The 15,487-nt window shown below is 45.8% G+C and overlaps 1 protein-coding gene and 1 pseudogene across 1 annotated transcript; one reads left to right on the forward strand and one right to left on the reverse strand.

Annotated features, from left to right (window-relative positions):
• Positions 1–7,057: 7,057 nt before the first annotated feature.
• Positions 7,058–13,332, forward strand: LOC149081003 (testis-specific serine/threonine-protein kinase 3-like). Its single transcript, XM_089238279.1, has 4 exons — positions 7,058–7,311; positions 8,659–8,878; positions 10,766–10,940; positions 12,956–13,332. The coding sequence occupies exons 1-4, from the start codon at positions 7,058–7,060 to the stop codon at positions 13,330–13,332; spliced, it is 1,026 nt and encodes a 341-aa protein (XP_089094405.1).
• On the reverse strand, positions 12,373–12,491 carry LOC149081004 (5S ribosomal RNA; annotated as a pseudogene).
• Positions 13,333–15,487: the final 2,155 nt, after the last annotated feature.

The following is a 15,487-nucleotide window of genomic DNA, read 5'->3' on the forward strand; positions in this document are numbered from 1 at the left end:
TTTTATTGCATCATTTTCCGAAATTCAAAAAAGTTGCATATACAGTCGGGTACATTTTTGACATAACCGGTGAATAAAAAATACGGTTGTGAAATCCTTAAAATTTCTCCCATTCACGTCTACACATTTTTATCTCTGTTATAACATACCCTGCTTAAAACATACACTGTGGATATAACAAAACAAAAAAAGTGGGCTTAACCAAAAAAATAATCCAGATATAACATTGCAAAAAAAACCCCCAGGAAAATATAGTCAAAAACAGCCTTTTATGGACAACATTCCTTGTATACGGGTAATATATAATAGACCTAAATTTTTTTAATAAACGCGAAAATACATGAATGGAATAGTTACACTTCCTAATCAACAGAATATGCACTGAATATTATAAATAACAAACTTAAGCGCCACCTGTCGAGATAATAAATGTAACTATTTTGGCGATAAAATTTTTGACATTTAATAAAATCCTGTCTTGCCGTGCAGAACTGTGTCGTCTATGCTTTTCGGAATTACGGAATTTTTACTTGTTTTTACAACTTTGTGATCTTTTTATTGGTGGTCTCAATTCAAGTTGAAACTGGTGGCTAATTCAAGTGTATTATTAATTGGTGAATTCATGAACATCAGTGGGATTATTTTTTCTGAATTTTTTAATTGTACAATATTGTCAACTTCTTCAAAGGGAAAAACTGTTAGCATAAACTCAAAAAAATCATTAACATTTCAAAAAATATCTGCATGTTGTATATTTTACCTCGTTTTCTACATAAATTTCCAAAATTTTCACATACCAATCAAAAACTATATATATATATATTCATGCTATATTATATTTCAATTATGTGAGCCATAATCTTATTTTTTCCACGACAATCTCAATAATGCATATATGTCATTGCTAGATTCAACACCTCCCTTATGACATTCACGTCGGTTATTACACACACTTCTCGAATCACCTAGGAGCTATGTTATAACCGAACTCGACTGTTTTTATTACACAACGTCAAAGGGGGAAAAGTGCTTGTGGTTTCCCTTTCAAGCACGCTCACAAGTACTGAGCAAAATTACTTTTCCACTTCGAAAAGTGTAAATTACCTAGATTTCGCGAAAAAGTAGTAAAAAATCAATTTCAGCATTTATTCGTCAAAGTTGGCAAATTTCGCATTTATCGCATGTATTTCGTACATTTCGCATTTATCGCGGTTATTTCGTAAATACGAAATTTACGTACTTCCTAGCTAGAAGTAAACATATTTATTTGCCAACTCGTGTTAAAATCATACAAAAGTCGCCAATATCGGAAAATGAATATTTTAAGATTTCATTTCCGGGGCCCCTTGATGGACCTCATTATTTTCTTGTTGCTGAAAAATTTGCGATAGCGGAAGCCCAAGATATATCCAGTCCGGAGCCCCCATAAAATTTGCGAATTCGGTCACGGGTAATTGCGTGGGGGGGGGGGGGGGCTGGATTTTATTCGTTGGTAAAATAAATACAAATTAACATTTTTCGTGGCCCTCACAGGTGGGATGCCCGATAAGCTTCCGAGTCAAGAACCCCGTTTCATTTTGGGGGGGCCCTGGATGAATCTCATTCTTTTCTGTAGTTTAACATTGTAGAATTTGCAACAGCGGAAGCCCGAGATAAAGCCAGTCTGGACCCCACTAAAATTACGCGAATTGGTGTCGTAGGTAATTAATTGGGGGTCCTGGATTTTATTCGTTGGTAAAATGAATACAAATGAAAATTTTTCATGGCACTCGCAGCGGGGGATGACCGACACGCTTCCAAGTCGGGGGCCCATGTTTACAGGTTTAATTTTGAGGCCCCTAGATGAATCTCATTCTTTTCCGTTGTTTAACATTGTAGAATTTGCAACAGCGGAAGCCCGAGATACATCCAGTCCCCCACTAAAAATATGCGTATTGGGTCCACGCTACTGGATGTGGGGCCCTGGATTTTATTCGTTGTAAAATTGATGAAATTGAAAATTTTTCATGGCTCCTCACAGGGGGGGATGTCCGACAAGCCTACAGGTCGGGGACCCATGGATAAGTTGACAGGTTCCAATTCGGGGACCCCTGGATGTATCTCATTAATTTTAATTTTTTAATATTTGCAACTGCGGAAGACCGAGATAAAGCCAGTCTGGGGGCCCCACTAAAAGTATGCGAATTGGTGTCCCGGGTAATTGGTTGGGGGAACCATAATTAATTTCAAAACATCCTAAACTATATAGACTGATGAAAGTGGATAATATAAGGCAATACGGAGACATTAATTTTCATTTTCGTGCTTGAGAAGATATAAAAAGCTGAAAATAATGTTATTGTATGGATATCCACCTCAAAAGTGGGTCTGGCTCATTATTTTATATTTAATTTTCTGGGCTTCGTATCTCTAAGCGAGCCTGCCAGGCGGAGCCCGCCCTGCCAAGGCGGAGACCGCTGACGTCATGCTCCCTCCAGTAATATAAGCTCGATGTTCGCAGCTTGTAACTAACGCCGTGACTTTCAAAATGGCCGTCTGTTGACGCTCACTGACAGGGATATTAGCCATTTACTCGGCTGAGTTCGTCCGTGCTGGAGAGTGCTGAAGGTGTATCTCGAACTGGAAGCCCTCGAGATACATTCGAAGGCCACCCGGTCCGGCACATCCAGATCCATCCTCTTTCCATCCATGATGAGGGCACTATCCAGTCCCGCCCCCCCCCCTCTCCCATCAAGCAGCTTAGCATTAGTGGTGTCCCTGTGGGCCGCTCGTTCCGACCTGATTTGATGCAATTCTGCCATCTGGCTCCTTACCAAGCTGTGGCTCCCGATGCTGCACATGCGCACCACCCAGCGAAGCCCTACCTCTCCAGAATTTCTTCATAATCAAATATCATATTTAACAATTATTTACAAATTGGGCCCTTGGCTGTGATTTTTCACGCCCCCCCCCCTTCTACGAATTAGGAATAATGAAAAAACAAAAACAGCCAAGAATCGTTCCTGGTCGCTGGGCCGGAACGATTCGTAGGTCCCTGATGAGAGCATGACTATCAGTCATGGTCCCCTATGGCTGAATTCCCACTATAGGCGATACTTACAAGATTTGGCAATTCTGGCCATATTTGGCGGTGATTTGTGGTTTCCTGTATTTTTCCCCTCCATTTTCTTGGATGTTTAGCCTGCATTCCTATCGTTGGAAAGGCATGGTTATTGGTGATATTGGCTCCGATCATGACATCATTAATAAAAGGGTGGGGGGGCTCAAACCTCCAACTCATTTCCAGACTTACCGCATAATATATTCGGAACATTGCCAAGACCTTCCCCCTACCAAGTCCTTGGGAACAGGAAGAAGTCGCCAACTGACTGACCAACCAATCATTAAGCATGACGTAATAAACGGTCAAGGTCAAAAATCGTGTCCAATCTCTTTTCTTACGTCACCCCCCCCCCCCTTTCCCTGTGGGATGCCTGAACACGCGACTAATCGCGAGGAGTCACGCGATCTCTTTCATAATCCCGTTCGCCCCTCATACGGAAATTTCATTGGGTGAGTTGGAGAGACGCCAAATATTCATGGACATTCCCCCCCCCCCCCATGTCCCGTATTTTATGGAACCCATGGGAAGTGATTTTTTCTATGGTTCAAATTAACCAAGCGTCCCGCAATTTTCTCCGTATTTGACCCGACGAACACATACGGCATCAAACTTTAGACCCTCAATTCGGATTCTGATTGGAGGATGAAATGTGGAAAATCTCCTTCCGAGTAGAGTACGGTTGCCGGACGTCCCTTATTTCAACAAATTTCCCCGATGTCCCGTATTTTAGTGAGCGAATAATGGACCTCACCTGTGTTGTTACCAAAAATCTGTGGCCGTAAATAAATCATTTTGGGATAAAAAAAAAAGAAAGGCTCTTATCTCCCTAATAAGAATAGTCCATTATCTCCCAAATGGGGGGGGGGGGTTCCCTAGGCAGTGCCGTCTTGAAATATGGACCCACCCGAGCACGGCCCGGGGGGGGGGGACTCAAGAGAAGAGAGACCTCACAAAACGTGATCTGGTTGAAATTTTCGAAAATTTGGGATGTAGGACATCAGAAAACAATCACTTGGCCCACGGGCTTATGATTATCTTAAGACGGCCCTGCCCCTTGGTCAAGACTAATATAGGGCTCCTCATAAAAGTGCCTTTTAAGTGCATTTATAGCGCAGAAAGTGGAAAAACGAAATCAGATTGGTCGCCACACACACTCACCTAGGGCCGTGTTAGAGTAATGAGCCCTCAACCCCGGAATTTTTTTGTGAGGCCCTTACGTGCTTATAAATTTGTGCCTACCAGTTTACACTGTGAGCCTCGAAAGTTTCAACCAGATCTCATTTTCATCAAGGCTCCGGGATAAGATACGGGGTGTTGCTCCGGGCTGTGCCATTACCTCCTAGATACAAACCTCTAGATAGAACCTTTCTAGAAGGTTTCCCCGGTTCGGCCCAACGTTAAGACGGCACCGACATCAACAGCTTAAAGGGCCCCCCCCCCCCCTGAGGGACAAGTATTCAGTAGGACCTTTCCCTGCAAGTCTGACGCAATTGAGGATATTGCTTTTCACTTTCATAATTGCTGTTCAAGGTCATCAGTGGTCCCCTTTGCACAAAAGGGGTTTCTGTGAGCCCATACGTTAAAACAGGCAGCCCTATTTTTTCCCCTTTCACATTAATTTAGCGTATCACACAAATTTATACAAGGGTGCTCAGCCTTTAGGAGAGCGCGGGGCCACTTCATTGGTTTAAAACGTATCGCGTGCCATTTAAGTGATCTGGAACAGCACCGCAAGTCAGTTATGTGGTCTGGAACTGCGGCGCAAGCCGCGTGAGTGTTCTGGAACTGTGGAGTGAATAGTTTGTGAGTGATGTGGAACTACACCGTAGGTTTCTGTGTCACGCTACTCAAGTGATGTGTCAATATGCCGCTGTCCACTTAAGTGATCTGAGAATGTGCCATGGGCCACTTAAGTGCTTTGGAAATGTGTCGCGGTGCCGCATGAGTAATCTGGAATTGTGCTGTGGGTAACTTGAGTAATGTGGATCTGCACCGCGGGTTGCTTAAATGCTCTGGAACTGTGCCGCGGGTTACTCAAACGATGTGTCAATTTGCCCAGGGCGGGTTACTTACTTGATCTGAGAACGTACGTGGGCTGCTTAAGTACTCTGCAAATGTGCCGCGGGCTGCATGAGTAATCTGGAACTGGGCCGTGGGTAACTTTCATGATGTGGAACTGCACCGCGGGTTGCTTAAATGCTCTGAAACTGTGTCGCGGGTTGCTTAAATGCTCTGGAATTGTGTCGCGGGTTACTCAAGCGATGTGTCAATATGCCCAGGGCGGGTCACTTACGTGATCTGAGAACGTACGTGGGCCGCTCTGCAAAAGTTCTCTGCAAATGTGCCGCGGGCAGCATGAGTAATCTGGAACTGTGTCGTGGGTAACTTGAGTGATGTGTAACTGCACCGCGGGTTAAGTCCTCTGGAACTGTGTCGCGGGATACTCAGGTGATGTGTAACTATGCTGCGAGCCACTTAAGTTTATCTGGAACAGCGGTCGCAGGTTAGCTTAGTGATGTGGTACTGTGCCGTATGTAACTTGAGTGCTCTGGAGCTGCACAGCGTGCCACTAAAGTGATCTAAATATACTTAGTTCATTTCTAAAAAATCAGGTTTGAAGCCATGTGCCACTTCAGGTGACTCCAAGGGCCACGATTGGCCCTTGGAGTCATAGGCTGAGCTGGTATGATTTATATCGTTATCTAAAATGGTTATAATGTTGTTGCTCATCAGTGTATATTATATATGTGCTCGCCATATATCATAAAAAATGTCCTTGAATTATTTGCGGACCGGTGAAATGCATTAACAGGAGAAAATATTAGCAGACAGACAGGAAATAAATTAATAAAAGTATAGTAGAAATAATTTGCGGGCCGGAAATGAGTAAATAAATAGAGGGAATAATTTGCGGACCGGGAAATAGGAAGGATTTTGGAATGGGGCAAATAGAGGGAAATAATTTGCGGACCAGAAATGGGGTGAATAGGAGGAATAATTTGCGGACTGGCAAAAATAGATGAAAAGATAAATTATTCACGGACCATCGAAATACATAAAACGGAGAATTCATTTGCGGGCAGGCAATAAATAAATACATAGTAGAAATAATTTGCGGACCGGAGAGAACACAGAAATAGGTACGTACGTAAACATATATCACGTACGTAAATATAGCTATTTTATATATTTAATAAATCTAATATTTGACATGAATGTCCATCTGGTGGCTCGTCGTCCATGAGCTATTAGCTGATCGGTTTCACCGTCCATTGCACGGTTCCGTTCGGCATATATACGCTCTAGCGAAGGAAAATCTCTATCTCCTCTGTAGCTTAGTGGTCAGAGCACTCGTCCGGCAATCGAGGGACCCGGGTTCGACTCCCGGTAGAGGCGGAGATGAGTTGAGTTTTTTCCTTCCTTAAAAAATTAACATATCAAATAATAAATATCTTCACAACATCCAGTCAACTGCATATCTTGTAAATCTAATATTATTTAGTGGCTTTTTATATAAATTGGGTGAAATGTTTCGCAGACCGGCACAGGTCAGCGGACCAGCGGTTGAGGAACCCGTGTATATCAAATGAAAGCTCTTTCCACAGGCTTCAATACGATACCATACACGCCTATGGTAACGGGTCACACAACAGTGGCAAGGCCGGCCCCGAAAACAACAACAACAATAGGGAGACGATCCAACAATGAGTCTATTGATATTCGGATTTCAAGGGGGCCAATAAAAAAATTCTTTGAAAAGAAGGGTCAAAAACGAGATCAATAAATTAATAGTATTAGGTTAGAAACGCATCGATCCGATCACCCAGGTATATAATTATCTCTATACAGCACCTACCCATAATAGAACAGGTTCAGGTTAATTTGGTAATTATTAATACTAACGACAGTAGTAGGCAACGCATGTCGGAAATCTGAGAAAAAAAAAACCCCCCCATGAGCTTCCCGCAGTACGAAAGCAGGGACAGGGGCTCCTACCCTCCACCAACACCACCAGCAGCCGCGTCGGCGGAGGACGACGACGACGACGACGACGATGACCGCAACCAGCGAGAAGAACCGCCATCGGCACCAGCACCATCGCCGCAATCGTTACTCCTGTCGAGGGTCAAGTCCTACAGCGACTTCTTCGAGGCCAAGGGATACACTTTCGGGCGGATAGTCGGTGAAGGGACCTACTGCAAAGTCCGGTAAGCCGTCTGATTCAGTGCGTTGGGCATGCCCCTGCCCCCTCCACATCCTGCAGCGTTGCCCACCCATTAGGCTAGAATCTTTGGCGGGGTCCCTGGCCGCACCATGGAAAAATTTATAGTGAAAAATACAAAAACAAAAACAGAGAGAGCGCTCTGTCAACCCCAACCTTGCGGGGACCATGGTGTTGGTTGCAACAGGACCTGTCCCCCCGCAGTTATTCATCGCTATAAATGAATTACGATGAATGAATGAGTTTGTTTGTTTTTTTTTCCCGCGATATAAATTCACTATGGAAAAGCCCGTGAAAAGTCTGGTCTGGAGTCCACCAGAGGTGTAGAGACCCTGATCCTGGATGTGGAGGGCCATTTTCATGACTATGTACATTGTACATAGTCGTGAAAAGACCTACGTACACTAAAGCCCCGTTCACATGTGCAATAAAATATCCCGGGAAGTTCCCGGTAAAGGGGATTTTCGCTACAAATCATTCACATGACGTTTAGTTTATGCCGGTAATCCCCCTCTTCTTTCCGAAGTCGTCACTGGTTACGAAAAACTTTGAAAGGTGCCAGCCTCAGGGCTCTGGAAGAAATTTCATGACTATATAAAGAACGTAGAGTACGTACCCTCCCAGTGTTCGTCAGTAAATCCCGTATATACGGGACGGTCAAATGCTGCGCGAGTCCACATTTTGGAGTCTCTTGTAATGTTGAAAGGGTGAAATTTGTACCCTCTTTTGTCCAGTATTGGGAACACCCAGACCGGCTTGCCTCCCCCCAAGTTGGGCCACGGGCGCACCAGAAATAATTGTGAGGCCTCAAAGGAGCCAGTCCGCTGCAAAGGGGGGGGGGGGTCGTAAGAGCATCATGGATCCATGAAGAGATAGTTTTGAGGCCGTCTACCTAGCCAGAAATACCCCCACCAATTAGTTTACATACTTACTCTCGAAAATTGTAACCAGATTTCGTTAGCATGAGGTCCCTATGTACTTGAGACCCCCACCCCGAGTATTACTTTCCCATGTATTAAGACGTCACTGGGTGTCCCAGAAGGGGGCCCGTTACATTCGTCTATATTGCGTTCCATCGTACAAGTGACTCTTCTGAGCTGGGTAGACCCTCCTGTCTGCCTACCAATTTGCGTTCTGGGAAGGATCTAGCTCTTTTATAGGTGCAAAGAGGCCCTGGATAACACAGGAAGAGCTCGGTGCGAGGAAAAAAGTATGGTTCAAAGGGGGCCACGAGCGAATCATGGGCCCCCGATCAATTAATAAACACTGACCTATATGATAGAGACTGATCATTCCCCGGTAATGTATTGATGTGTCGTCTCTTTTATTGGAGGTTGGCAACGAGGGGGGCGACGAAATACGCCGTCAAGATCATCGACCGCCGGAACAAGTCCGAGGAATTCCTGACCAAGTTCCTGCCCCGGGAACTGGAGATCATCCAGAGGCTTAACCACCCGAACGTCATCAAGACCTACGACGTCTACGAGTGCAAGTCCCACGTCTTCATTTTCATGGAACCCGTCGAGAGGGGCGACCTACTCGACTACGTCAAGGTAACGCTTCGACAACAAATCCGCTGTATTAGATTTAACCAAGTCATTTGGCGAGCTTTTTGGTTTGGTGGTCATCGCCAAGTTCGACAACTCTTTTGTGTTGGCCACGGCCCTCCAAGTTCGACAACACACGTGTCTTGGCCACGGCCCCCACATCCCCCGGCAGGGTTATTTGGCGGGAGGGGGCTCTCTCCAGAGTTCTGTCAAAGTCGCCATCATCGAGAGGGGTGACCTGCTCGATTGCGACAATGTACGTCGAGAACACCCCCCCCCCACAAGGTGGGGCTGACAGGGCTCTAGCCCTGGGGCACGGGACGGTTGTCATAATTTTTTAAGCTATAAATGAACTATAGAGGGAGCCCCGTGAAAAGGCTGGCATTCCAGTCCTGGCCAGTCCTTCGGCTGGTCTGTCAAAGGTCCTAGCCTAGAGCCCTGCTCTAGGATATGGAGGGGGGGGGACTATATCATAGAGAAGGACTAAAACGGCACTGTTCGCAGGTTCTTCGTAGCTGGGTTGTACAAATCCACTTACACGGTAACTTGAATTGGTCACGGCTAAGCTATTAGTCACGGCGAACCTCCCTGGATAGAGCCCTGCCATCCTCAACCTTGGGAGGAACCATGGTCTGGTCACATACTTAGTAAACGTGGCTCCAGGGCCTGTTTCTCATATGTTCGAACCCCAGTTGAATATGCGTTTTCGGGGCCTCCCGTATATAGTGTTGAGGCATAGGAGTACGCAGGGGCATTTGGGGCACTCGTGACCCCCCCCCCATCCCACAAGGGGGGGCAGACAGGACTGCATCCCTGGGCCCTGGGATAATTACTATCTTTTTTTTTTTTTTGTTTCATGCTGTAAATTCACTATAGAAGGTGAAATTTTTGGCTTGGGGCCCTGCTTGAGGAATTGGGGGGGACCCCTTGGCAGAGCTACGAACAAAAGAACTATAATTTTGGGGCCCTGAAAATTTGTGAACTCTGAGCATGTGCCTGCATATGCCTGCCCCCCCCCCCCATTGTGGTTCTGGGGTACCCGGTCAATAGTCAATGGTTAAAATCGAAAGTGGAACGGTAGCCGTGACGGGTCCTTGGAGTCCCCGGAGGTATTTCGGCAGTCCTTCAAAAATTATTTTTTTTGGGAGGGGGTGGAAGAGATATTCTAGCGTACAGCGCCATCTTGATGTAAAGGGCACATAGGATAGGGGTGGGACTGACAGCGGCCTTGAGTGATCCTTGTTATTTTTTGTTTACATTATAAATTCACTATAGTCGGACCCGTGAATATTTTGGTCTGTGGGGGAAGGTCGCCAAAGGTCTCAGCTAAGGGCTCTATGCAGAATGGGGCTCATGAGTGAGGGGGGGGGGACACTCCGTGTTAACGAGACCATATGCAAAACAAAATAATGTCTATCGTAAACGATTTTGATTTGGGGTGGCTGGGACCTCAAGTCTCGTAGGCTGTAGTGGGGGGGGGGGCAAGAATCTCTTTGTTCGAGGGCCTTATGGTCAAGACCTGGGCTCCACATGGCGGAGTGTGAAGTTTTTACCTTGGGGGGGGGGGGGAATGGAGGATCAATCTTATGGCTCTTGAAATATGGATCCCGTGTATGAGATCAAAATCATCTAGTGTTGGAAGTCACCAGGACCGCCGAGCAGGCAGGGCAGCAACTGCTAGGTCAGTCGGGGCAAGCACGCATTTTGGTCCTCCCCCCCCCTCCGGTGCCCAGGGCACCAAACTATAACACCCCCAAGTTGCAGCCTTGTCGCCAAGTATTCACCAGATATGATGCCCGCCGTAATTAAAATGGTCCAATCTGTTATACGTAGAAAATATTTCTTTTATGAGTGATTTATATTTGGCGCAATTTGTGATGTTGTTCTATGTAGTCTCGGACCCGTCTCAGTGAACCGGAGGCTCGGTTCTACTTCCTGCAGTTGACGGCGGCGATCAAGTACCTGCACGACTTGGCGATTTGCCACCGCGACCTCAAGTGCGAGAACATCCTTCTGACCACCGACGGCGTCATCAAGATCATCGACTTCGGATTTTGCAGATACTGCTGTGAGTATTGGTTGTATACACAGTGATGGGGGGGGGGGCCGCCAAATCCCCCGTAAAACTAGCCGGGCCACAGGGGCTCCGTGTCCTAAAAATCGTAGTCCAAAGAGGAGGGATGTGTATCCTCAAATGCTTCAAATTAACGAAAGAGCATCCTAAATGCCCTTTCAGGATTTGGCCTCTCTTCTGCCTTGAACCCCTCAACACCTAGGGCATCACCTCAACCTAGGGCCTCCTTGTGGTCCTGGAATACTTTGGGGGGGGGGGGTGAAAACTACATTTAAAGAGAGTAACGACAAGTGGTGAAGGGGGGCACAAAAAACTGTGGGGGGAGGGCTTCTTAAGCGAACCCTTCCCCCATGGTCTACAGAGATGCATTTGTTGCTTTGCCACCTGCGGGCTACACGAATTTTTCCGCCCTTCACCCATTTTAGTTTAATTTTCTTGGGTACTGTGTATGTGTTTCCTCGAATTCGCCTCCCAGTGCTTAGCCTCTCTCCACTCCTACAAGTACATTCGTGTGTTTCTGAGTCACTCTTTTGGTCTCTCCCATGGTCACACGCGCTGTTTAAGCCCTTTACATGCTTGAACATTATTTTGGTCACCCTCATACTTGCACATGCTCTAGGTCACCCTTTTGATTGTTCACTGACATGGTTCCTTGCTGGATCACCCTTTTGATTGTTCACTGACATGGTTCCTTGCTGGGTCACTCTTTTGATCATTTACATCTTTGAACATGCTCTATCTCATTTTTTTCTTGCCATTCACATACTTGCACGTATTCTAGGCAGTGCCGTCTTTAGGCATGGGACCACCCGGGCGCCTCACAAAAAGGACTTCTGTTTGAGATTTTCAAAAATTTGCCTGGTAGGGCCTAAGAAAAATCGTTTGGCCCTGGGGCCCATGATGCTCTTAAGACGGCCCTGCTTCTAGATCACTCTTTTGCCCATTCACGGGCAATCCGACGCAAAGTGTATGTGTGTGTGTGTGGGGGGGGGGGGGTCATCCCCACCCAGGACAGTCTTAAGAGCATCAAAATTTTCTGAGACCCTTAACTGGGCTAGAAATACCTAGTTATCCAACCAATTTATTCAAATATACTTGTTTTCGAAATTTGTAACCATATTTCGTTATTACATGAGGCCCGTGGGCAGTGCCATGCTTTAAGACGACAATTAAGACGACAACCCTGGACACGCCCTTGCACACGCTGTAGGTCACTCACTCTTTTGGTCATTGGCATGCTTTCACACTCTCTAGATCACTCTTCTGGTCGTTCACATGTTTGCATGCACTCTAGGTCACTTTTTTAGTCATTCACAAGCTTGGTCACTCACTGTAACTGTAAGACCAGTCGAGGCCCAGGCTCTGTCCTTTGAGGGACATAAGCCTTTTACCCCGAGGGGTTGGACCACGCTGGGGAGAAAAGTGATGCCAACAGCACGCGATGTTCCAAGGTGGTCACCCTCCCAAGTGCTAACCGCGCCCGATGCGGCTCAACTTCGGTGATCGGAAGAGAACCGGTGTTTTCAGCATGGTATGGCCGTTGGCTAGGCCACTCACTGGCCCTGGTTTTTGTTGTCTGAGTAGAGGTGGATTTATTGAGGGTTATATATACAAATCTTGTCGCCTTTCTCCCATTCTAATAATTTTCTTAGCCAATCGTTCCTCGAATTTTTCACCCAGGGCTTTAGCCTGCTAAGCTTCCCTGTAAATACGCCACTGTAATACGCCTTTCCTGTAAATACGTCTACACGGTCGCTCACTGACCCAGCCGTCTGTCTGACCACCACCAAACCAGAACATGGCTCCCACTTTGTCTAAGTACAGGCGTATGTGGGCTGCCTGTGGGCTATACATATTTTGCTGTCCTTCTTCTATACCAGTCAAATTTTCTTGGCCCACTCATTAATTAAATTTTCCGCCCCCTTTGAACCTGTCACCCCTGCTCGTTCAGCCCCCTCGACGGGTCAAATATATTGTGTGGGTGATACCCAAGAATATTCCAATTGCAGGTAACTCGGAGGGCAAGAGGTTGCTCAGCGAGACTTTCTGCGGCAGCACGGCCTACGCGGCCCCGGAGGTCATCGTCGGTGAGCCCTACAACCCGATGCTGAACGACGTGTGGAGCATGGGCTGCGTCCTGTACATCATGGTGACGGGGATCATGCCGTTCGACGACTCGGACGTCCGCAAGATGCTCAGGATGCAGTTCAAGAGGATGATCAGGCAGACCAGTTCCATGAGCCTGCTCAGCGCGGATGTCAAGGACCTTTACGGGAGGATGCTCGAGCCCGACGTCACCAGGAGGCTCCCCCTGCCCCAAGTGATCAGCCACCCCTGGTGCAGGTCTGCCCCGGATTTCAGCAAGCACCACAACAATTCCTGGTGATAGGGGTTGTAAAATTGTCCCAAATCATGGGCAGACAGATTGTACGACAGAAATAAAGGAAACTCTCACCTGCAGCCTTTGGAAACACTACGTTGTCAGGCTCCGCTTCCTAATATAATGCTTTAATAGGGAACGTCGATGCCACTTGAAGGGTTACTAGGGTTACTTGAACTTAGTCTTGTGTTACAAAGTAAGGGTGCTCAAACTTTAGGAGAACGTGGGACCACTTCATTGGTGCTCAATTAAGGGTGCTCAAACTTTAGGAGAACGCGGGACCACTTCATTGGTTTGAAAATGTGTCTTATATGCCGCGGGTCATTAAAGCGATCTGTGAAATGGCCTCACTAGTCACTCAAGATCTGCGGGTTCCTTAAGTGATATAGAACTGTACCGTGGGTCACTCAAGTAATCACGGAATATGCCGCGTATCACTTAAGCGAACCCGTAGAACATTTGCAATTGTGCCGCGGGTCACTCAAGTGAGCTTTAAATGTGTTGCGGGACACTTAAGTGATGTGAAACTACATCGCGGGCCACTCAATTGATCTGGAGAAATGTGCCCCTTAGTTCACTTTTAAAAAATTATGTTCGAGATCGTGGGCAACATCAAATGACTCGGAAGGACGATACAATGAGGATATTTAACGCGATTTTTCGGGCCAAAAACAAGAATATTTATCCCGTATTTCACATTTTACAGACATAACACGAGAACGACGGTTTTTTTCCTGAGTTTTCCCAGGACGTAATGTAGGGTATACTTAGTATATGGGCTAATTATTTCGTTTTTACGGGAAATTACGAGAATATTTATCCAGGATTTCACAGGATATAATTGGGATATTTATTCTGTGTTTACTCAGGAAAAAAACCGTCGTTCTCGTTCTTATGTCTGTAAAATGTGAAATGCGGGATAAATATCATTATCACATGTCTTTTTACGGGATAAATATTTTTGTTTTTATCCCGAAAAATCGCGTTAAATATCCTCATTGTATCGTCCTTCCGAGTCATTTGATGTTGCCAACGATCTCGAACATAATTTTTTAAAAGTGAACCAGGGGATACTGGAATATTTATTCCGAAGTTCATCGGATACCAGTGGAATTCACGGGATAACAGTGGAATATTTATCCCGAAGTTCACATGATACCAGTGGAATTCACGGGATATCAGTGGAGTATTTATCTGGAAGTTCACGGGATAACAGTGGAATATTTATCCCGAAGTTTACGGGATAACAGTGGAATATTTATCCCGAAGGTTACGGGATAACAGTGGAATATTTATCCCGAAGTTTATGCGATACCAGTAGGATATTTGTCTCGGAGTTCGTGGGATATCATTGGAATATTTATCCCGAAGTTCACAGGATGCCAGTGGAATTCACGGGATAACAGTGGAATATGTATCCCGAAGTTCACAGGATGCCAGTGGAATTCACGGGATAACAGTGGAATTCACGGGATAACAGTGGAATTCACGGGATAACAGTGGAATATGTATCCCGAAGTTCACGGGATAACAGTGGAATATTTGTTTCGACGTTCACGGAATACCAGCGGAACATTTATCCCGAAGTTCACGGGACATTTGATGAGGTTATTTATCCCGTATTTTAGGGATGTTTATCACGTATTTTGATGGACCAGATTCTTGAATATTGGGGGGGGGGGGGAAGTGTAGTTTTTATCGATTGTCACGCGAACCGATATCCAATACAGCTAATTGCGTATATGTACTGAGAGACATGTTTATGAGTCCAATGGTTGCCGAATTGGTCTTTACGGTCACCTACATTCATATACGAAAACATTTATATGACCATCAATTACATAATTGCTTTTCAAGGGAAAGGAACCTTGAGAAAGGCAACCGCACAGTCAATGGTCGGCGGCCATCAAACACATCATCATCATCATTTATCGAGGTGCTATTTTCAATGGCCGCCGACGGTATTATCTGGACAGAGAGAGAGAGAGAGAAAAAAAAATGACATTTCTCCCGTAATTTCTCCTGCCATTTTTTTTTCCTGTACAGTAACTATAGCAACAATGTTGGCACAAAACTTTTCTTAAATCAATGGTAAATCGGGCGGGAAGAAAAGAGTATGGGTTGTGGGAGGCGGGCCACAGTTAAGTGCACGCGTGTGCGG

Source organism: Pholcus phalangioides, unplaced genomic scaffold (genome assembly GCF_987345545.1).
Source record: "Pholcus phalangioides strain wild (caught in Gottingen) unplaced genomic scaffold, Ppha-v1.0 ptg000010l_1, whole genome shotgun sequence".
NCBI classification, from domain to species: Eukaryota; Metazoa; Arthropoda; class Arachnida; order Araneae; family Pholcidae; genus Pholcus; species Pholcus phalangioides.

Excerpts from the sequence above, each read along its gene's own strand:
- LOC149081003 (XM_089238279.1), top strand. The coding sequence starts at position 7,058 with ATGAGCTTCCCGCAGTACGAAAGCAGGGACAGGGGCTCCTACCCTCCA. Across the intron at positions 7,312-8,658 it reads GGGACCTACTGCAAAGTCCG|GTTGGCAACGAGGGGGGCGA; the intron begins GTAAGCCGTCTG and ends CTTTTATTGGAG. Across the intron at positions 8,879-10,765 it reads ACCTACTCGACTACGTCAAG|TCTCGGACCCGTCTCAGTGA; the intron begins GTAACGCTTCGA and ends TGTTCTATGTAG.